Here is a 22,407-nt window from a genome sequence, read left to right as displayed (position 1 = left end):
CACTGAAAGGCACCTGACCGGTGAGCTGCCTTGGGGTGAGGTCAGTGTGATCCGTCAGCTGGGAGCCATTGCTCCTTTTTAGAGGACGAGCCATTGCTTCCGCTGATGAGCCGAGCCTGGAGCTCAGCGAGTGCATCTCAAAACTCATCTCTTCCAGCAGTAGGGAGCCCCTCACAGCGCTGCTGTCATCAGCGTTCATGGAGGATGAAAAGGGCTTCGTCTTTTCCATACACACTTGACTCTTGAGCAGCGTGGGGGTTTGGAGCACTGATCTCCCCTACAGTTGAAAATCCACATGTAACTTTTGACTCTCCGAAAACACAGCTAACAGCCTGCTGTGGACTGAAAACCTTACTGATAACATAAACATCAATTAACACGTATTTTATATGTTATATGTATTATCTACTGTATTCTTACACTAAAGTAAACTAATGTTACTTTAATAAGAGAAAATATTAGGTCAGGCATGGTGGCTAACACCTGTAATCCCAGCACTTTGGGAGGCTGAGGCAGGCGGATCACTTGAGGCCAAGAGTTCAAGACCAGCCTGGCCAACATGGTAAAACCCTATCTCTACTAAAAATACAAAAATTAGCCAGGTGTGGTGGCGGGCACCTGTAATCCCTGCTACTTTGGAAGCTGAGGCAGGAGCATCGCATGAACCTGGGAGGCAGAGGTTGCAGCAAGCAGAGGTGGCTCCATGGCACTCCAGCCTGGTCGAGAGAGCTAGACTCCATCTCAAAATATATATACATGTGTATTATTAAGAAAATCATGAGGGGCTGGTGCAGTGGCTCACGCCTGTAATCCCAGCACCAGCACTTTGGAAGGCCAAGGCAGGTGGATCACTTGAGGTCAGGAGTTTGAGACCAGCCTGGCCAACATGGTGAAACCTCGTCTCTACTAAAAATAAAAAGTAAACTTAGCTGAACGTGGTGACACATACCTGTAATCTCTGCTACTTGAGAGGCTGTGGCAGGGGAATCACTTGAACCCTGGAGGCAGAGGTTGCAGTGAGCCGAGATGGTGCCACTGCACTCCAGTCTGGGTGACAGAGAGGCACTCTGTCTAAAAAAAAAAAAGAAAAAAGAAGAGAGAATATATTTACTACTCATTAAGAGGAGGTAGATCATCACAAAGGTCTTCATTCTCATCTTCACATGGAGTAGGCTGAGGAGGAGGAGGAGGAGGAGGAGGAGGGATTGGTCTTGTTGTTTGGAGTGGCAGAGGCAGAAGAAAGTCCACATCTCAGTGGACTTGTGCTGTTCACACCATGTTGTTTGAGGGTCCACTGTGCCTTTCTTTTACCTGCAAGGAATGGTGGACTGACACACAGCCTCGTCTCAACTTTCACTTCAGGAAACAATATTTTAGATCTCTCCAGGGTTGCCAAGTTTCTGAAGTACTGAGTGAAAATGTTGTAACTAATATATTTTGTTATGAAACTGAGGATTAAGACATCCTTCCTAACAAGCTTTTCAAGCCAAAGTGATACAGATAGTGTAACACAAAAGAGTAAATTGTTTTTTAAATAGTTAATCTATATGAGGCAGGATTTCTGTTATTGTTTGCTATTACTGTGGTTTTGATGGATGAGAGTGAAATGTGCATATCTTTTTTTTTTAAATAAAGTGTTTTTATTTAAAAAATTTCAAACTTCTAAACTGTAAGAGTGGTGCCCTGAACTCCTGCACACTTTTACTCAGATTCACCAATCCCTTATGATCTGCCACGTTTGTTTTCACCTCCTCTTTCTCCTCCCTCTCTCCCCGTTTCTCTCTATATATGTACAAACACACGTACGTATTTATACATTTTATTATTGTTATTTTCATCATCACCATTTTGCTAGACTATTTGAGAGTAAATTGTAAACATTGTAAGAAAAGTTTCACTGTGGATCTTCTTTCTTTCTTTTTTTTTTGGAGAAAGGTGTCTTGCTATATTGTCCAGGTGGGAAATGGACGTGAACTCCTGGGCTCAAGTGGTCGTCCTACCCCAGCTTTCCAAGTAGCTTGGACTACAGGTGCGCACCGTTGGGGTCTTCCTTCCTTTCTTTTTTTTTGAGACAGAGTCCCACTCCGTCACCCAGATGGGAGTGCAGTGGCTCGATCTCGACTCACTGCAACCTCCACCTCCCGGGTTCAAGGGATTCTCATGCCTCAGCCTCTCAAGTAGCTGGAATTACAGGTGTGCACCATCACACCTGGCTAATTTTTGTATTTTTAGTAGAGACAAGGTTTTGCCATGTGGGCCAGGCTGGTCTCGAACTCCTGGTCTCAAGTGATCCGCCCACCTTGGCCTCCCAAAGTGCTCGGATTACAGGCGTGAGCCACTGTGCCTGGCCTCAGTGTGGGTCTTGTAAGACAAGAACATTCTCTTACATAAGCCACAGTGTCTGTGTGTTTCTTAAAAATAATCTTAGAGTCAGAGCACTTGGGTTAAGATGTCATTTGGCTCATTCCTCTGCTTCTTGCAGGTAAATTTCTAAACAGTACAAAACTGGTATTTTCTGGGAGTGATAAACACAAATTCTTATGGGGGCCAGCCTGTGATATAAAAGTGAGAATCAAGAGTTTATACAGTGCTCATGACATGTATGCATGCCCCACCTAAACGAATAAACACGCCAATCCTAGACTAAATAAAATGGAAATAAGAAGAAATAAAAAACAAAAACAACAACAACAGAAAATATCTGATGGCCAAGTTTGTCACTTGGGTCAACAGTTTGCGGCCCTGGATCTATGGCGAGAGCTCCCGTGGGATGGAATATCCACAGCTGTCTTTGGAAGCACTGTGCTATAGTTAGGAAGTTCTCCTTTAAGTCTGCATGCTTGACTGAGATTTATGAGAGGCAGCAGTTGCAGTGGCGGGTGGCGTGGGTGCTAGACTGGGTGTGTGAATCCCATTTCTACCATTTGCTACCAGCGTGATCTTGGGAAAATTTCTTAACCTTTCTGTGGTTCATTTTTCCTCATCTGTAAAATAGTACCTATCGCACAAAGCTGTCATGAGGAAGAAGTGAGGAAGAATATTTAAAGCACCTTACACCAGAGTCTGGCACACGTAATAAGACACTGTCAAACTGGATTCTGCTAATAGGAGCCTGATGGCTAGAGGCTATTTTTTCTCACATCCATGCAGATCATGATCCTGGTATAAGGGGAGAAGGATGTGAGGACTGTTCCTCCTAGAAGACCTAGAGGAGATGTTCATTCTTGAGCCAGAAAGCTACTTAATCTACTTTTCTTCCATTGTGAGTGGCTTTCTTTTGTTCTTATCCCTGTTTTTTTTTTTTTTTTCTTTTTTCTTTCTTTTTTTTTTTTTTTTTGAGACGGGGTTTCACTCTTGTTAGTAGAGATGGGGTTTCACCATGTTGGCCAGGCTGGTCCCGAACTCCTGACCTCAGGTGATCTGCCCGCCTTGGCTTCCCAAAGTCCTGGGATTACAGGCGTGAACCACCGTGCCCGGCCCTCATCCCCGTTTTATATTCATCCTTCTTGTCAGACTTCTCCCCCAGCTCTTACCTGTATTTCCCTAGTGCTAAGGGGTCACTACCTGAATATTAACTATACGTGATCCCTGACAAATTATTTAATGTCTTTGAGCTTTAGCTTTCTATTTGTAAAGTGGAGACAATAATAGTACCTCCCTCCTAGTCGTTGTGAGGGTTCAATGAGTTAATCTGTGGGTTACTGTGTCAGAGCAGTCCCTGGCACACAGTGAGTGCTGTGGAACTCTCAGCTGTTGGTTAGGATGTGCATTCTCTTTCGTAGCCATATTTCTCCATGGTGTACTCTATACTTATGATCTAAATTTTCTTTTTGCTGGCTCTCTTCTGGAGTTTTTTCTTCCTCTTTTTCTTGTCTGCAAGTGCTCTTATTAAGGTCAGTGGTCTTTTTGTCCAGATCTAAGATTCTGCTTATTCTCTCAGCCTTCTGTAATATTTTGTTTATTTATTTTGAGACAGAGTTTCCCTCTGTTGCCTAGGCTGGAGTGCAGTGCCACGATCTTGGCTCACTGCAGCCTCAACCTCCTGGGCTCAAGTAATCCTCCCCCAAGGAGCTGGAACTACAGGCATGTACCACCACACCCACACCCCAATAATTTTTTTTTTTTGAGACTGAGTCTCACTCTGTCACCCAGGCTGGAGAGTGCAGTGGCACAATCTCGGCTCACTGCAGCCTCCACCTCCTGGGTTCAAGTGATTCTGCTGCCTCAGCCTCCCAGGTAGCTGGGATTACAGACATGCGCCACCACACCCAACTAATTTTTGTATTTTTAGTAGAGACAGGGTTTCACCATATTGGCCAGGCTGGTCTTGAACTCCTGACCTAGTGATCTGCCTGCCTTGGCCTCCCAAAGTGCTGGGATTATAGGCGTGAGCCACCGTGCCTGGCCTCCCAATAATTTTTTAAAAATTTTTTGTAGAGATGGGTTCTTGCCATGTTGGCCAGGCCACCTTCTCTAATATTTTAAACTGTAGCAACCTGGCCAGGCTCACACCTTTAATCCCAGTACTTTGGGAGGCTGAGGTGGGAGGATCACTCGAGCCCAGGAGTTCAAGACGAGCCTGGGCAACATAGCGTGACCCTGTTTCTATTAAAAAAAAAAATCTGGCCGGGTGCGGTGGCTCAAGCCTGTAATCCCAGCACTTTGGGAGGCCGAGAAGGGCGGATCACGAGGTCAGGAGATCGAGACCATCCTGGCTAACACGGTGAAACCCCGTCTCTACTAAAAAATACAGGAAACTAGCCAGGCGTGGTGGCGGGCGCCTGTAGTCCCAGCTACTTGGGAGGCTGAGACAGGAGAATGGCGTAAACCCGGGAGGCGGAGCTTGCAGTGAGCTGAGATCCGGCCACTGCACTCCAGCCTGGCCGACAGAGCGAGACTCCGTCTCAAAAAAAAAAAAAAAAATCAGCTGGGCATGATGATGTGTACTTGTAGTCTCAGCTGCTTGGAAGGCCGAAGCAGGAGAATCACTTGAGCCCAGGAGTTTGAGTCTGTAGTGAGTGTGATCGTGCCACTTCTCCAGCCTGGATAACAGAGCAAGACCCTATCCCCCCAACCCAACCCAACCCTCCCGCCCCACCAAAAAGGAAGACAAAACCCTGGAGATTATTTTCAGCCAGAAGCATGGGGGAGGGGACAGTAAGGAGGTTAGGGGAGAAAGGGGAGTGGAGATGAGGAGGGAAAGGAGGGAGTGGGAGGGAGACATTGGCTGATTGGCTGAGCAGTGGAAGGCTAGTGATGGCAGGATTCTGCAGAGTGGTGAGGCATGGGGTGGATGAGTGCGACATGAAGCTGACAGTTACAAGACAAGCCATTTAGAAGAAATACTGTGATTAGTGAAAGGAAGTCTGGAAATAGAATGGTTGAGATTGGCAAAGCACCTATCAGTTTTGTTCAAGATAAGGAAGATACCTGAATATTTCAAGGCAAAAGAGGAAACAGCTAATAAAGAAAAGAATGAAGATACTGAGAGGGAGAGGTAAGCATGTGAAGAACAAGAGCTGAGTGTGGAAACGAAAAACTAAGTGGTAGATTTGCTTCATTGAGGAGGAGCACTTTTAATTTCTCCAAGGCTAAGCGCACGAGGCAAGAGCTATAGGACATTCCTCTAAAGTGGTACAAAGTCAGCGACCGTAAAGGTGACATGAGGATTAATCATAGCACCCAGTGATTGTGCAGTTCACATCTGTTGAGTGAAATGGGTGATAAGGACGTTTTCTGAGATGAAGGGAGGGAGTACTTTGGAGCTTGAGGCAAGAGATGCTCCAGAATAGCGGTTTGGAGGGAGCTTGCCAGGAAGCCAGCAGACGACTGAGAGGACTGTCAGGCAACAGCCAGGACAGATTTGATGTTGGATGGGGTGAATCTGTAGTAGGCCATGGTATTTTATTTTATTTTATTTTATTTTATTTTATTTTATTTTATTTTATTTTATTATTTATTGCAGCAGTGTTTTGCAGGAACAAAGAAAGTGAAAATTAGAGATGTTCAGGGTTATGGATTAACAGGAGGCGGGATGGAGGGTGAAGGGCCCAGAGAGTTCAGGGTGGTGACAGTGGCCATTTTGAGTGGCTGAGTGTAGAGGATTGAGCAGCCATGTGTAGATTAACTGCTGAGCACAGCTCCACGAGTGAGCCTAGGCCATACTACTGGAGGAACCAGGCAGCCAACCCGCAGAATGGTGGAAAAGAATAAGCCCTTGTTGATTCAATCCCTCTGTGGCAGGCGGCTTGTTATGCAGCAGTAGGAGATGCATGCCATGCCTCGTGTTGACTGCACACAGCAGGGAGCCTGAGGCAAGGGAGCCTGGCACAAAAGCAGAGGTCAGTCAGATGGAGAAACTGGGCAGGTGGAGAAGAATAGAGGGGCCTCTAGGGGGCACCCAGAAATACCCAGCACATCAGGAGAAGGGCAGGTTGTAGAATGTGAGAGTGAGGAGGAGGCTTGCCATCTTGAAATATACGGGCCTGGAGGCAAGTTGTGGTGATGTTAAGTACTGGAGGGAGCCCAGACACAGCTCAGACTGTCTCTTTTCTTCCGTCCCTTTCGCTCTCAGCAGAGGACCTTGCCCTGTGCTACGCAGAGGACGGCGAAGTCTTTATGTGCGAGTTTCTTCATCATCCCATTTCCAAAGACAAACTAGGGGCACAGATAGGAACTGTCTGCTACAACTTGAGAGAACGGATAAGTCACATTACTTTTCTAAGTCCGATTAAATCTTGTACCCCTACTTGTCAAGACCAATAAAAAGTTAATATTAGTAGTTTTTGTGGCTTCTTTTAGTCTCTTATATTGTACAGTAAGTTTTCTCTTAACCTTTCAATCAGTTGTTGTAAACTGCACCTTTAAAATGAAATGACGTATAGCAAGTCTTTGAATAATGTTGTTACAAAATTAATGAGAAAAGAAATGGTTTTGTTATATGTCCTTTTGCTTACAGTTGCGGTTTCCAAGAACCCATCAGTGATACTCAGAGAAGACTTGCTGTTCTGGGACCCCAAGGCTTAGTGCAGTCTCTGGGAGAAAGTGGAGAGAGGAAAAGCATTGTGCTCATGAGCTGTCTAGGCCTGAGGCAGGGACAGCATCCATGTCGTCTACACGAGGCCCAGCCACAGGGAGCCTTAGCACAGCTTCCAGGGCCCCAGAGCTCAATGAGGAGATTCGCTTTCCACAAGAGGAAGGAAGCTCGTCCAGTGCAGTAGAGGAGGAGAAGAAGGTGGGTGAGATGTAGGTGAGCTCGTGGAGAGGAAGGAAGCTCGTCCAGTGCAGCAGAGAAGGAGAAGAAGGTGGGTGAGATGTAGGTGAGCTCGTGGAGAGGAAGGAAGCTCGTCCAGTGCAGCAGAGAAGGAGAAGAAGGTGGGTGAGATGTAGGTGAGCTCGTGGAGCAGTTTGTGGGTGTACAGGGTGAGTTCTTGAGGAAGCCATGGTTATTGTTCTTTAGGCCACTCTGGCCTCATCAGCAAAATAATCTGCCTTTTTTTCTTATATCATGAGGCCTTTGTTATTCGAGACTAGAGAGAAAGAAGCTGCTTACTGCCTGGAAGATGTCCCATCATGTGGGCTTTGTTTTCTGTGGTCTACCCGGTGAGATGAGACCATAGCAGATTTGCTCAGCAAAGAAGAGGATGGTGATGGGTTCCTCAAGGGGATGTGGAAAGAGGGAGAGGGAAATTTCCTATGATAGGGAAAAAATTGCTGTTCTCTTACATGTAGCAACGTGCAGGTGGCAGGACCTAGGATAGGGGTAGCTGCAAGAACACTGAGCACTAAGTGGCCCAGGCCTTCTCACCCTCTCCTGAAGCCCACCCACCCGGTGAACAAGGCCCTCGTCAGCCTGAAGCCCACCCACCCGGTGAACAAGGCCCTCGTCAGCCTGAAGCCCACCCACCCGGTGAACAAGGCCCTCGTCAGCCTGAAGCCCACCCACCTGGTGAACAAGGCCCTCGTCAGCCTGAAGCCCACCCACCTGGTGAACAAGGCCCTCGTCAGCCTTCTTTGCAAGGGCTCATTCCCAGTAGCATTGAAATATGCTTGCATCTTTCAGGTTTTCAGTATCAAAAAAGAAAAAACATCCTCTTTAACACCATGTTCCTCTCCAGACACCCCTTCCCTCCCCTTTACTTCTGTTTGTTTTTGGGATTTTTGTATGTTTGTTTTTTAATGTGGGGGTCTGTGTATGTTGCCCATTTAATGTGGGGGTCTGTGTATGTTGCCCAGGCTGGAGTGCCGAGCGCACTGGCTGTTCACATTGTGATCTCTGCTCACTGCAACCTTCGCCCCCACTTCCTCCGGGCTCGAGCAATCCTCGCACCTCAGCCTCCTGAGTAGCTGGGACTGCAGGCACCTGCCACCACACCTGACTTCTCCCCTTCACTTCTTGACCCACTGCAATCTAATTTCTCCTCCACCTTCAACAGAGACTGCCCTTGTCAAATCATAGCTGATCTCCTTTTTTACTAACTCCAGTGGATATTTCTCAGAATTTACCTCCCTTGACCTCTCAGCAGCATTGGAAAGCCAAGGATGACTTTCCATTTTCTTTTTCCTTAGCCTCCGTGCCACGGCCCTCTCCCGGATGTTCACTTCCCTCTCTGGCTCCTGTGCTCCGTCTCTCGTGCAGGTTCCTCTTTCTTGGATCATTCCTTGAATGTGGGTACTCCTCAGACCTCTTCCTTGTCTCTCCTAGCCAATACATTCTACTTAGAGGAATTCTGCTCCTGTGCCTTCATGACCAGATCCACGTCTCCAGCCTGATCCTTCTCCTGCACTTCACACTCTTAGGAGTATCAAGTCTGTGGTTTGATTTACCCCACTTGTAAGCTAGTAAGTTAGCTTGTTACTGTTCCATGGATGTTGGCACAAGACTTGAGACTCCTGGGTCAGTGACAAAGGACTTCATTCCTCTTGGCACAGCAGGCAACATGAGCATCAGCTTGTGGGTGACAGTTTCTCCTGCCCTCACCTTTTCCTGGTGATGGGCCCAGCTGGAGGCCTGCACAGGCAATGGTTGGCATTATAGAAAGGGAACAGAGCTTTCAGAACAGAGAATTTCAGGGAACAGAACAGGGGATATCTACTGCTTTTATAGCAAGCAGGAAGCAAGCCTGCTCTTTGGCCTGGAGGGAGACATTGCGTCGTCTCTCGAGGCTGCTCACTGCGACGTAACCCTGAGAGATGGCCAGGGTTTTCATGGCATAACCAGCAAGAACAAGCATGTTGGAAATTCAGCACATGCCAGATTGAACTCTTCATCTCCCTCCACCCAAACTTTTTTACTTCCTTTTAAAAATTTTATTTTTATTTATTTTGCACATGTATTTCTTTTAGAGACAGATCTCACACTGTCACCCGGGCTGGAGTACAATTGCAGGATCATAGTCCACTGCAGCCTTGAACTCCTCGGCTCAACCGATCCTCCCATCTCTGTCTCCTGAGTAGCTGGGACTACAGGCACATGCCACCACACTCAAGTACTTTTGAAAATTTTTTGTAGACATGGCGGTCTTGCTGTGTTGCCCAGGCTGGTCTCGAAATCCTGGCCTCAAGTGATCCTCCCACCCTCAGCCTCCCAGAGTGCTGGGATTGTAGATGTGAGCCACTGCGCCTGACCTGTTTCTCCTTCCGTTTTCTGAGCTCAGTGATTGATGCAGTCCTTGATATTGGTAACTCATTACCAACTGATAAGAAATTCTTAACTCTTCTGACCTTCCTCTCCCTCATGAAGTCTGACGACTCCTTCCACCTCTGTCTTAGGTTCATTTGCTCTTCTTGCCCCTCGCTGCCTATCCCTGGGTCAGACTGTGCTTCTCTTAACGTGTTTAAGACAATTATAGCCTTTTATCATCCAGCCAGAATATTCTTTTTATGAAGTTCTAAGTTGTTTTATTTAAAAATCTTTTTAGAGACAGGGTCTTGCTGTGCTGCCCAGGCTGGAGTGCAGTAGCCATTTACAGGTGTGTAATAGCTCACTGCAGCCTTGAACCCGTGGCCTCCAGCTGTCCTCCTGCCCCAGCCTCCCTAGTAGCTGGGACTAAGTTACCTAATTTAAAATGTATGTATTCATTTGTTTGTAATACAAACGATTCAAAAGGTAGATGGCGAAAGGACTTCCTCCAGCCTTTGCCCCTGCCACCCACTCTCTCCAAGGCATTCTCCACCCTCCAGTGAATGTTACCAGCTCTTCGTGTATCCTGTCAATACTATACCCCAGGTAGACATTTTATACTCAGGTTACTCACGTACCGTATATGAGGTTGTGACACAAATTTCCACACCTTACATTTGCTTAATACTTTTTTTTTTTTTGAGAAAGAGTCTCACTCTGTCGCCCAGGCTGGGGTGCGGTGGCGCCATCTCGGCTCGCTGCAACCTCCGCCTCCTGGGTTCAGGTGATTCTCCTGCCTCAGCCTCCTGAGTAGCTGGGAGTGTCTCAGAGAGGAACAAGGAGGCTTCTGTAGCTGACGCAGCACAGTGTAATTCTCACTTTCTCCTTCTCTGCTCTCTTCTCACAGTCTGACTCCTGATGGAAGCTCTTCCCTAGAAAAGCCCTGTGCAGAAAGAGTTTGCATAGTATATCACTTTCCATTTTCTGTTAGCCACATTTTTTTAAGTAAAAAAGAAACAGGTTGTTGAAAGAAAAACTTTAGACGAATGGAATTTAACAGAATTTAATTGAGCAAAGAATCATCTGAGAATCAGTTCACCTCTCCAAGAAAAGGGAAAGTGACGTGCGGGAAATGGAAGCGCGGTGCAGAAGCAGCTGGCCTAGTTACAGCTCGAAGTTGGCCTCTTTTGAACAAGGTTTGAAGCGTTGGCTGTGATTGGCCGAAACGCTGTGACTGGGGCGTGAGTAGGTTATGTCTGTTAGAACGTCCAGTTAGGCTGCAGTTCACTATGTATGCAGAAACCTCTAGGTCAAGCTTAAAACATGTAAGGAGTCAGCTTTAGGCTAAACTTGTAGGTTGGTACAAAAGTAATTGCAGTTTTTGCCCTTTTAATGGCAAACCCACAATTTCGCACGAACCTAATAATTTAACACAAGTAAAATTAATTTTAACAACTTATCTAACCCAATGTGTCTAAAATGTTATTTCAACATGTAACCAATATTAAAAACTATTAATGAGCTATTTTGCATTTTCTTTTTCATACTAAGCTTTTGAAGTCAGTGTATATTTTACACTGGCAACACATGTCCATTTGTAGTCATCACATTTCAAATGCGTAATCGCTAGATGTAGTTGGTGGCTGCTGTTTGGTCTAGCGCAGGCCTAGAATTTGTCTTTTCCCCCATCTTGTCCCCTTCAAAAATCTTTTTTGTTTTTTGGTAATTAAAAAATCGAGGTACCATGGTTGTACCATATGTATGAGGTCCATGTGCTATTTTGATAACTGCATACAATGTGTAATGGTCAAGTCAGGGTAATTGGGGTATCCATCACCTCAAATGTTTATCTTTGTGTTGGGAACATTATAATTCTTCTCTTCTTGCTGTTTTGGAAATAGAATAAATTATTGTTAACTGTAATTTTCCTACTGTACTATCAAATACTAGAACTTACTTCTTCTATCTAACTATATTTTTGTTCTTATTAACCCAATTTCTCTTTGTCCTCCTTTTCCTCTTCCCTTCCCAGCCTCTGGTAACCACCATTCTACTCTCTACCTCCCTGAGACCAACTTATTTAGCTCCAATCAGTGTGAGAATGTGAGATTTGTGTTGCCCTGCTTCGAAACTCTTGCCTGCAGTAAGTGTGAGAGCGTGCGATTAGCCGGGTGCGGTGGCACACATCTGTAGCCCCAGCTACTTGGGAGGCTGTGGTGGGAGGATCACCTGAGTTTTGAGAAGTCAAGGCTGCAGTGAGCCGAGATTGCATCACTGCACTCTAGCGTGGGCAACGAAAGTGAGACCCTTTCTAATAATAATAATAATAATACCTTTACTATATGAAAGAAAAAAACAAGAAAACAGGGGAAACAAGGAAATATACTTGACGTGAGGATAGTACATGTTTTGTTGGCCCTTCATTTATTAAGAAGAAAGATCAGTAAGTGAAAAGAATCCTATATTCCATAGTTACTGACTTTAGATTTTACTTTTTTTTTTTTTTTTAGATTTTACTTTCAAGTTGATACTCATTCTGCAACCTCTTTCAGTGAAGAAATTTAAAATTCTTATTTAAAATGTTTTCTTTGTAAAATAGGAGTAAATATAATACTGCTAAAATTATCCAGAATGGTAAAGAAATTAACTATTCTAGTTAAGTGAATATTTGTGAAATTAAATTAACTTTCAAACATTACAACTTTAATTTTAATATTTTTGAATGGAAGTATTTTGTAATCAATTACACATCCCCTGTCTTAATATTCAGAGAGTACTGAATAGCATTTATACTTTTCTTAGGTTATTTGTGGAATTGAACCACATTATGATTGGGGCAGGGAGAGGTGAATAACTAATATTTATTGAGTAGCTGCTCTGCCAGGAGATGTGCTTTGTTTTATGATAGCTCTTCTTATTTAACCCTTAGTGTGTCCCCCATCCTGGTTCTTAGTGTTTGAAGGAAGTCACTGTGTTTTACCTACCAGGTAGGCTTATGTGCACATTGATTAGGTAGGTGACTTCTCCAATCCAGTAAGTCACAGAGCTGGGATTTGAACCCTAGTGGTTTGGTGCTAGAGGCCATGCTTTTAACACTCTGATACTAATGTCAACTTCACTGCAAAACTCTGCGGTAGACATTATCATTCCCATTTTACAGGTGTGGAAACTGAGGCTCAAAAGAATTAAGTAACACTTAAAGTCAGTTAGTACATGGCCAACGTTTCTTTTTCTTTCTAGAACTTTTTTATATTGGCTCAGGCAAGGTGTTTGCCAGTCAATGAAGCCATTTCTTTCATATTTCTTTGGTTCACTTAGCTTCCTTTTTCTTTCCCCAGAAAACATCTTTTATAATCATGAGGCAATATTGGAGGGATTTGGTTTCCTATGTTACATAATATGCTCTGAGGAAATTTGGAGAAACACAGCCTTTTCAGAGTTTCTATTCTAAAACCATTGAAAACTTTTTTTTTTCCCCAGAGAGATTGGAACAATTATCAGGTCATTAGGATGCTGCCCTACTGAAGGAGAGCTGCATGATCTGATTGCAGAGGTGAGTAGGGTGAAAAAGTTTCATTCAACCGGCTCACTGTGTGACAGCTACTCCTTGTAATTAAAAACAATCCTTACCTGAAACTAAAAAAAAATGCCGTGAACTACTGAATGTGCTCAGTGGAAATACTAGGGTAACTATTCATATTAGCCAACCAATAAAATCTGAAAGAGTTAAGAGCAGATCTTGAAGAAATGACTATGAACAAGTAACACAACTGATCAAATAAAGAACCCACTGTGGAAATGATCCTCCCTGTAAAATCAGCTGAAGACAGGTCAGTAGGTGCACGGGGCTCACTGTATGCAGAAAGGCTATTGGCAGAGGCAGTAAGGAATTTTTATTTATTTGGGGAAATAAAACTAACATTTAGAACAAATGGTAAACTGAATAAAATATTAAGAATGAACTTTACGTTGACCAGAGAGTCTAAGAATTTTAAAAACGAGTCATGTGTAATAGTGGAGATGAGTCCGTGAAGAGAAGGATCGCATAAGGCAGTGGATGAGCAGCCGAGATGAGAGCGCTTCATGCTCCGTTTGACTTTCCAGAAAGGTCTCTGATCTCGTTTCAAATGCAGCATTTGGTTCAACAACAGAGACTTTAAGGGGGAAAAAGCTACCTGGCCAGGAGAAGAATCTTTTCAGAATTGCTTATCTAGGCACAAAGATTTTGGTGAAGTCTGGGGATGGCAAAGGGGATAAGAGAGACAGGGAAGGAAGTGGAATTTTATCTGTTTATTTTGCACCTAGCACAGTACCTGCTTGTTCAATATTAAGTTGGAGAGAAGGAATTGTGACCGTGGTGAGTCACTTAACCCCTGTTGAGTATCAGTTTCTCCATAATAATAACAGTTCAAAGTTTGCTTCAAAGATAAATGAAAGAAGGTACAAGAATACATGTTTTGAATCCTAAAGCATCATATAAAGTTAAGGAATGGAAGATTAGAAAGATGATTCTGCTGCACATATATTAGCACCTTGGTGACCAAAAAGCAGTAGCAATGTTTTTAAGCATTTGGAAATGTTCGGTAAGGAATCTAAGTTGTAAGAACACGTTGTTTCTACCTTTTGGGGTTCTATAAAGCTGTTTTTACCACGAGTAAGAGAAAAAGCTTGTTTTTCCTGAATTAGTGCTCACATTAAAAAAAGATACTGATTGCTGCCTTAAAGTGTATCTGCACAAAGCTGGAACTAGTGTTAGGGAGAAGCAAGCTGGCACCGTGGAAGAGGTAAGAACTAGAGGATGAATTTACAGCGAAATCATTATCATCACATGCTCAGGATAGTAAGTGGAGCAATAATGAAAAATACCTCCGAAGGTCAGAAAAGGAGGATCTCTAGAGTCTAGTCCCTTTATGGTTTGTTTGTATGTTTTAATCGCTATCAGGAGTTAGCAAATCATGGCCCCTGGCCAAATCCTGCCTACCACATGTGCATGTAAATAAAGTTTCACTGAAACACAGCTAAACTCATTTATTTGTATATTATCTATGGTTGATATAGAACTACTGACTACACGGGCAGAGTTCAGTAGTTGCAACAAAGAACCTACGGCTTGGAAAGCTCAAGATATTTACCATCTGGCATTTGCAGAAAAAGTTTGCCAACTCCTGATCTATGGGCTTCTGTGCCAAAGTAGACCAAATACCACATCTAATACTAGAAGATCTGAGTTCAAACTCCACAGTTACAACTTAGAGCCATGTGGCCTTCCATGAGCCACTTAATCCTTCAAAGCTTGGTTTCACATCTGCAAAAGGAGTATAATAATATGAAAGTGTTTTTATGAGGATTAAATTTAATAACCGAGGAATCAACTGTTACTTGGTGGGCACGTAGCACATACTTGAGTTTGCTTGCACTGCAGGTGGCTCTCTAGGATAATATCTCCACTGGTTTGGGCAATTAGCCACAGTGGGTGCTTAGGTCCTAAAGTTTTATTTTATTTTTACCCTTTTTTAGGGACGTGACACAACCTTTGAGAATTACAGATATTTAGAATACTTATTTACCAATAGTGGCCACTGAGCTATTAAGCTCTGTAAATATTTTTCTGTATTTGTATACCAACACAATTTACTCTAATTAAATTATACTGATAAACAGCTTTGGGTATAGCTACCTTTTAAAGAACTTTTCTAAATAAATGAGTGGGAAAAAAGCACATAAAAAAGCACAAATTTGATGAATACAAGTATGTATTTGTACATATTTAAATATATTTAATAGTGAATACATATAAACACATTTAGAAAATCAAAGCTCCATAAAAGTCAACATCTAGGGGTAAATGTCGTATTGCTAAATGTTCTGTAACAGTTTCAGAGATCAAACTATTTAAATGTATGTTTGTATATGCTTTAAAATTGTTCTATAAGGCTGGGTGCAATGGCTCATGCCTGTAATCCCAGCACTTTGGGAGGCTGAAGCAGGTGGATCACTTGAGGTCAGGAGTTTGAGACCAGCCTGGCCAACATGGTGAAATCCTGTCTCTACTAAAAATAGAAAAATTAGCTGGGTGTGGTGGTGCACACTTGTAATCCCAGCTACTTGGGAGGCTGAGGGAGGAGGATCACTTGAACCCGGGAGGCAGAGGTTGCAACGAGCCGAGATCGCACCACTACACTCCAGCCTGGGTGACAGAGCAAGACTCTGTCTCAAACAAACAAACAAACAAAAAAATTGTTCTATAAAAAGTTGAAACCTGTGTAAAATTCTCTGGTTGTCATGTACTTGAACTTTAGTGTAGACACATTCTTTTCTCTTCAATTTTTTTAACTTTTAGCCCTTTGCTTCCTGAAGATCAATTTCAAATCTGGTGTTTCTCTTGAAATAGATCATTTAAAAAATCATTTAACTTTGATCCATACAGTTCATATTCTATAAATAGCAACTTCCTGCAAATACTTTCTGCCTTTTGGAATATCACAAAAACGGGCAACTGTGAGAAGGATTAGTGAAAAATATTACTGACATATAGGCTACCAAATAATCCTATTAATATTAAGTTAGAGCCTTCTAGGGTCTTCAGGGTATGGGAGCTGGAAGGAGATAATGGCATTTTCATACAAATGGAAAGGTTATTTAGAGGTCTATGTCTTTTGAAGGTCCAACCTAAGTGGAATTATGGAGAACTTAAACTAATTACAAAGAAGAACTAAAAGATGATTTAAAAGTAAGACCTGTGTTGGTCAGATTATTGACTCAGGCTTAGGAACTAAGCATGGATTATGACTTTTTATTGGGGTGACCATCTGCAGCCTCCACTTCCCCATCCTTGCCCTTTTTTGGTTGTAGATGTTAGGCAGCACCTCTGTTGGCTGCCCATCTGTTTTGGTCCTAAGCATGCTATGTTCTATTAACCATCTCCACCTTTCCCCTTGACTCCCTCTTCAATCTGTCTGCTCATTATATGAGGCCTCTTAACTTCTGTGCTCAAACAACTCTGCTTGGCCTCTGTTACCTGGGTATGGGAGAGCTGGCTAGCAAATCATTCCATGGATTTAACAAACCCAGGTCTACAATTACCTAATCTAGTCAACCCTGGCCTGCAGAAGACACCATCACAGACTTAGTGACACCAGTGCCTTTCTCACCAGCCTGATGCTCTTGGTGAGCAGTGCGTCTGCGCCCTCCCATGGAACAGAATCCTCCGGTGAGTCTTCTGACTCGTTATGTACCCATTCTGCCCTCCCACTTCTGTCAGCGCAGTTTGCCACTTCACTCAGGGTTTGGTGTCACTCACCTGTTCCAGGTCTCACCATAGCAGCAAGTTAGCCCCATCTCCTAGGGTCCTTGCCAGAGTGTTAAGTCTGTGTCCTGAGAAAGTGCCTGAAGTTGATGAATTCTTGCTTATCCAGTTTTATATTCCAGGCCTCTTGGTCAAGCACTCTCATCCAATCCCAGGGGTATTCCCCTAGCTCCTACTTCAGGAGCCAATTCCTACCTAATTCCTTTTGCTATTTTAGTGTATAGTCTTTTTCTTTCCTTATTAGGCCCACCTCTCCCTCAGCCAGATTATGCTGGGATGTAACACTTCATTATTGCCTGGAGCAGCCCATCGGAAGGATGGCCTTGGCTCAAATATGATGGCTAGGATCATCATTCAACTACATTTCCTGCAATTGTAGATTTAAGAGGTGCATTTCATTGGGAGGCTGAGGCGAGAGGATTGCTTGAGTGTAGGAATGAGGCACAATCGTGGCTCACTGCTCTCCAGCCTGGGTGACAAAGCCAGATCTCAACTCTTTCTTTTTTTGAGATGGAGTCTCGCTCTGTTGCTAGGCTGGAGTTCAGTGGCACGATCTCGGCTCACTGCAACCTCCGCCTCCTGGCTTCAAGTGATTCTCCTGCCTCAGCCTCCCGAGTAGCTGGGATTATAGGCACCTGCCACCACCACGCCCGGCTAATTTTCGTATTTTTAGTAGAGGTGGGATTTCACCATGTTGGCCAGGCTGGTCTCGAATTCCTGACCTCAAGTGATTCACCGACCTTGGCCTCCCAAAGTGCTGGGATTACAGATGTGAGCCACCGTGCCTGGCCCGGATCTCAACTTTTTTTTTTTTTTTTTAAAAGGAAGAAAATGGAATTTTCATGGCTGCCATAGTTGTCATCTGGAAGAGCTGTAATGTGAACCAGGTGTTCAGTGTCCGGTAGAATATGGCCAAAAGGAGTTGGCTGCTCTATTTTATTTCTAAACTCACTAGTGCCTACCCCTGGCTTTCAGGATTAGATCAAAGCATAAAACTACTTAGGAATGAAATGAAGGTCCTCATCAGATCCAAGGAGTGGGGCAAGAGTGAGCAGAAACTTGACCAGCACATGGTAAAGATAGGTCAGTGATAGATAAGAACTGGGCCAGGCTTATCCTGGAATTCTGTTCTTGGATAAAAAGAGGATACCATGGCAGGGAGACCATGGTAATGATAGTCCTTAACAAAACTGTCCCTTTACATGTGATGGTTGACCTCGACCTCTGTGCACAGCCATCACTCTGGGATCTTTGTGATAATCCTGGCAGCCACTGTTTTCCTTCTGGGTTGCACTTCTTTCTATCCCAAGTTTTCCTCTTTCTAGTTCCTCTAGGATTTTAGCACATTCTTTGATAGCTTCTTGGAAAAGAGTGCCTTGGAGGTAAAATTTTTGAGATTTGTATGTTTGAAATTGATTATGCTAATCTTTGGCTGGATATAGAATTCTACATTCAATGGATTTTTCTTCATTAAATGGATTTGGATTTTTCAGGTCTTCAGTAAGAGTTCTGAAGGCACTCCTCTTCTTCATGTTCCTGGTAATGCTATTGAGATTGTACAAATCCATTCCGGTTCCCAATCCTTTGTATCTAACCATTAAATTTTTTTTTCCCTGAAACCCTGGACAGTTTTTTCCCCCAGAGTTTGAAATTTCACAATGATTTACCTTGGTGTGAACACATATCTAATGTGTTAGGTACCTGGTGGGCCTTTTCAAACTAGTGATCTGTATCTTTTGTTTTCAGGAAAATTTCTTGCAATTATTTTGTTTTGGTTTTTTTTTTCTCTTTTGGAACTCCTTTTATTCATTTTTGTATTTCCGGACTAGTCTTTAATATTCTCTCTCTTTTATTATTTTTTTTTTTTTGTATTTTTAGTAGAGACAGGGTTTTTACCATGTTGGCCAGGCTGGTCTCGAACACCTGACCTCAAGTGATCTGCCTGCCTTGGCCTCCCAAATGCTGGGATTACAGGTGCATGCCACCATGCCTGGCTAATTTTTGTATTTTCAGTAGAGATGGTGTTTCACCATGTTGTCCAGGCTGGTCTTGAACGCCTGACCTCAAGTGATCCACACGCCTTGGCCTCCCAAAGTGCTGGGATTACAAGTGTGAGCCACTGCACCCAGCCTAATATTCTTATTTTTAACTTATTTTCCATCTCTGTCTCTTTGTTCTCTCTGGTAGATTTCTTGAACTTTCTCTTCCAATATTTTTATTGAGTTTCTCATTTCTGTTGTGTTTTAAATTTCCAGTAGCTTGTTTTTGTTCTTTGAATATTCTTTTCTAAATAGCATCCTGTTCTTGTTTCAGATCTCTGAAGATAATAGTGGTAGTTTATTTGAAGTTTTCTTCTCTTTGCGTAATCTGTTTTCTCCAAGTTGGTATCTGTGTCTGTTCTGGTCTTTGTTTTTGTTAGTAGCTTTTCTCCTTGTCTGATAAACCTTGGCTGTCAGTTCATAACAAACATATGCTTGGAACTTGTCAACTTTAAACTTTATCACTGGGTAATCTGGGAATCGCCAGCATCAGAGTTTTGGGGATTTTTCTCTCGCACAGGCTTGATTCTTAGGAATAGAGTCTTCAATCTTCTACTTGGGAGGCAAAAGCATCTAGCTGCCAGTTCAGACACCTTCTGTTTACACTCTTTAAAAGGTAGATCTCTAAACTCCTGTGGGGATGGAGGGAGGCAGACACTCAGTGGGGAAAACTGAGAGGAGATTTATAGCTTTTCAAACATATTTTACCCTAGTTCCCCTAATTTTAGTTCCTGCTCCCTCACCCTCATTTCCAGAAGTAACCAGTTCTTTCTGAGGATTCTTGACTCACTACTGTCTTGGGTTCCGTTTTCTAGATCTACTAGATTATTGCCACTCATCCATCTGCTTCGCAGCTTGCAAAATTTTATTTCCATTATATCTTTTCCTATTCTTCCTAAGTAGGTATATGATTGTCTTAACAAATATTTCTTTACTGCAATTTTAATAAGGTTTGAGAGAGAGTAAAGTTAGATGCAGATATACAGTTTGCCTCCTTAACCCAGAAATTTCATTGACATTGGATTAATCAGAAAATAGCAACAGCACTCCCGAGAAAAGCATTAATAATATAAATCTAAATGAAATATTGTAATAATCTTTAGAAAGAGAGCGTTACTAAATGTTGGAACTAAAACACTGATAATTATAGCATATAAGATGTAATACAAGCATTGGAGCGAATTAAGTATGTGTGTTTAAATATTAAGGGTGACTTCAAAAGAGTAGAAATTGAATGCATAACTTCCAAACTGATATAGAGGATGAAAGAATTAGAGGGCATTCAGTCAGTCCAAAAAGACAGAAAAGAAGCATAGAATAATCAGGTATCTAGAAAACACAAGATAATGGTACTTATAGTCATAATAGGCCAGGCGTAGTGGCTCACGCCTGTAATCCCAGCACTTTGGGAGGCCGAGGCGGGAGGATCACGAGGTCAGGAGATCAAGACCATCGTGGCTAACACGGTGAAACCCTGTCTCTACTAAAAATACAAAAAATTAGCCGGGCGCAGTGGTGGGCGCCTGTAGTCCCAGCTACTCAGGAGGCTGAGGCAGGAGAGTGGTGTGAACCCTGGAGGTGGAGCTTGCGGTGAGCCGAGATTGCGCCACTGCACTCCAGCCTGGGTGACAGAGCAAGACTGTCTCAAAAAAAAAAAAAAAAAATTATGATAAATGCAACTGGATTAGGCTCACCAGTGAAAATAAATTGAAATTGGACTTCTGAAAAAATCCAGTATTATAATACATCAAAACACTTCTGCCATCTATACCTTCACATTATAAATCTAACTCTTTCTCATCATTTTCACATCCATTACCTTAGTCCAAGCCTTGTCATTTCTCCATGAATGACTGCAGTGGCATTTATTTACTTACTTTTCAGACAGAATCTCACTCTGTTGCCCAGGCTGGAGTGCGGTGGCATGGTCTCTGCTCACTGCAACCTTCACCTCCCGGGTTCAAGTGATTCTCTTGCCTCAGCCACCCGAGTAGCGGGGATTACAGGCGCCCGCCAACATGACCACGCCTGACCCAGTACATGCATTTTTAAATATTTGAGATGGTATTCAGTCCCTACTCATTTCACTAAGAGAGGAAACCCATGAATAAATGTTAGAGTTTTTTTTTATGTCTGTGATCAGTGGTTTAATGTTACATTTATACTGTTGAGACGACTGTGATGTCAAAGTATGGCAGATACTCCCTAGTAACTGTTAAAATAATGTAATGACACTGCTGAGTCATTTCCTACACTTTGCATCTTGGAGGGAAGGTATCCTACTACCCCAGGCACACCACAAGCCCCAGACGTCCCAAATCTCCATCTGTTGTTATTCTTAATTGGGTAAGTATCCTTGGATTGTTTTTTCTTTGAAACTTCAGAGTTGGCTTTTGAGTTAGTAGAACAAGATCCACATAATCTACACCCTGGTGAAGTGGGAATTTCTATCAGCCTGTACCTGGACTCTAGCATTGAGGTTCTGGAAGAGCTCTGGGACTTCACATCGTTTGGAATTTGACTGTATCAGGTTTCTCAGAGAATGAGACAGGGTGGGAGTAATTATGTTCTTATTTTGACGTAGTTGGTGATATGAAATGTTTTATCTGTTATTTTTCCTACACGTCCTGCCTTTGGGAGATGTGGGAGAATGGAATCAATCTGCTCTAATTTTTGTTTATGTTAGAGGCTGGAATTTAATTATAGAGCTGATGGTACTTTGCAGATTAGTTAGTAATGGCTACCATCCAGCCATTACTTCTGAGTAGAATTAGGTAAATTTGGGGGAGTGAGGATAATATTTTGTAAAAAGTGTATACTGAGAGTATTGCTTATTTGTAATTGGTAGAAAGACATTAAATGATGCTAAAACCATGATCAGTAGCAGGAAAACAGGACTCAGGGAAATCTGCAAAAGTGTTTTTTTCTTTATTAGAGAAATAAAATGTGTTTTTATATAGAACAGAAACAATCACGGCAATAGACTAATAAATACGGTTTTATTCCAGATTTCTTATTGTATAGGTAATATCCAGATTACAAAAAAATTTAAATAAATAGGAATTTCCTTTCCAACAACGCCATCACCTTAGTATAATCATTGTTAATATTTTGGTATACTTCCTTACATATTATTTTTCTGTGTAGGTTTTTAACTGGACTGTAATTTTTTGTTGCTATTGCATTCTTTTTTTTTTAGAGACTGGGTCTCACTCTGTTACCCAGGCTGGAGTAGTTTGGCACGATCATAGCTCCCTGCAGTCTTGAACTCCTGGACTCGAGTGAGCCTCCCATCTCAGCCTCCCAAATAGCTGGGACTACAGGTATATGCCACCACTGCCAGCTAGTTTTTTTTTTTTCGTAGAGACCCAGGGCCTTGAAGTGTTGCCCAGGCTGGTCTTGAACTCCTGGCCTCAAGTGATCCTCCCACCTCAGCCTCC

General features: G+C 42.9%; 1 protein-coding gene and 1 long non-coding RNA gene across 2 annotated transcripts in view; both read left to right on the top strand.

Annotated features, from left to right (window-relative positions):
• The window catches only part of DRC8 (dynein regulatory complex subunit 8), a 168,542-nt gene that overhangs the window by 84,494 nt on the left and 61,641 nt on the right, over window positions 1-22,407 (top strand). The window contains 1 exon segment of the mRNA XM_015431792.4: window positions 13,103-13,175. Coding sequence (XP_015287278.3) covers window positions 13,103-13,175 — 73 coding nt within the window.
• Window positions 7,112-11,064, top strand: LOC135969659 (uncharacterized). The gene is made up of 2 exons (XR_010585022.1): window positions 7,112-7,234; window positions 7,732-11,064. It is a non-coding gene; the product is annotated as an uncharacterized lncRNA (long non-coding RNA).

This window comes from Macaca fascicularis, chromosome 1 (assembly GCF_037993035.2).
Source record: "Macaca fascicularis isolate 582-1 chromosome 1, T2T-MFA8v1.1".
Classification (NCBI taxonomy): Eukaryota; Metazoa; Chordata; class Mammalia; order Primates; family Cercopithecidae; genus Macaca; species Macaca fascicularis.
The sequence above is the reverse complement of the archived record's forward strand: the minus strand, read 5'-3'. Positions and strand labels throughout refer to the sequence as shown.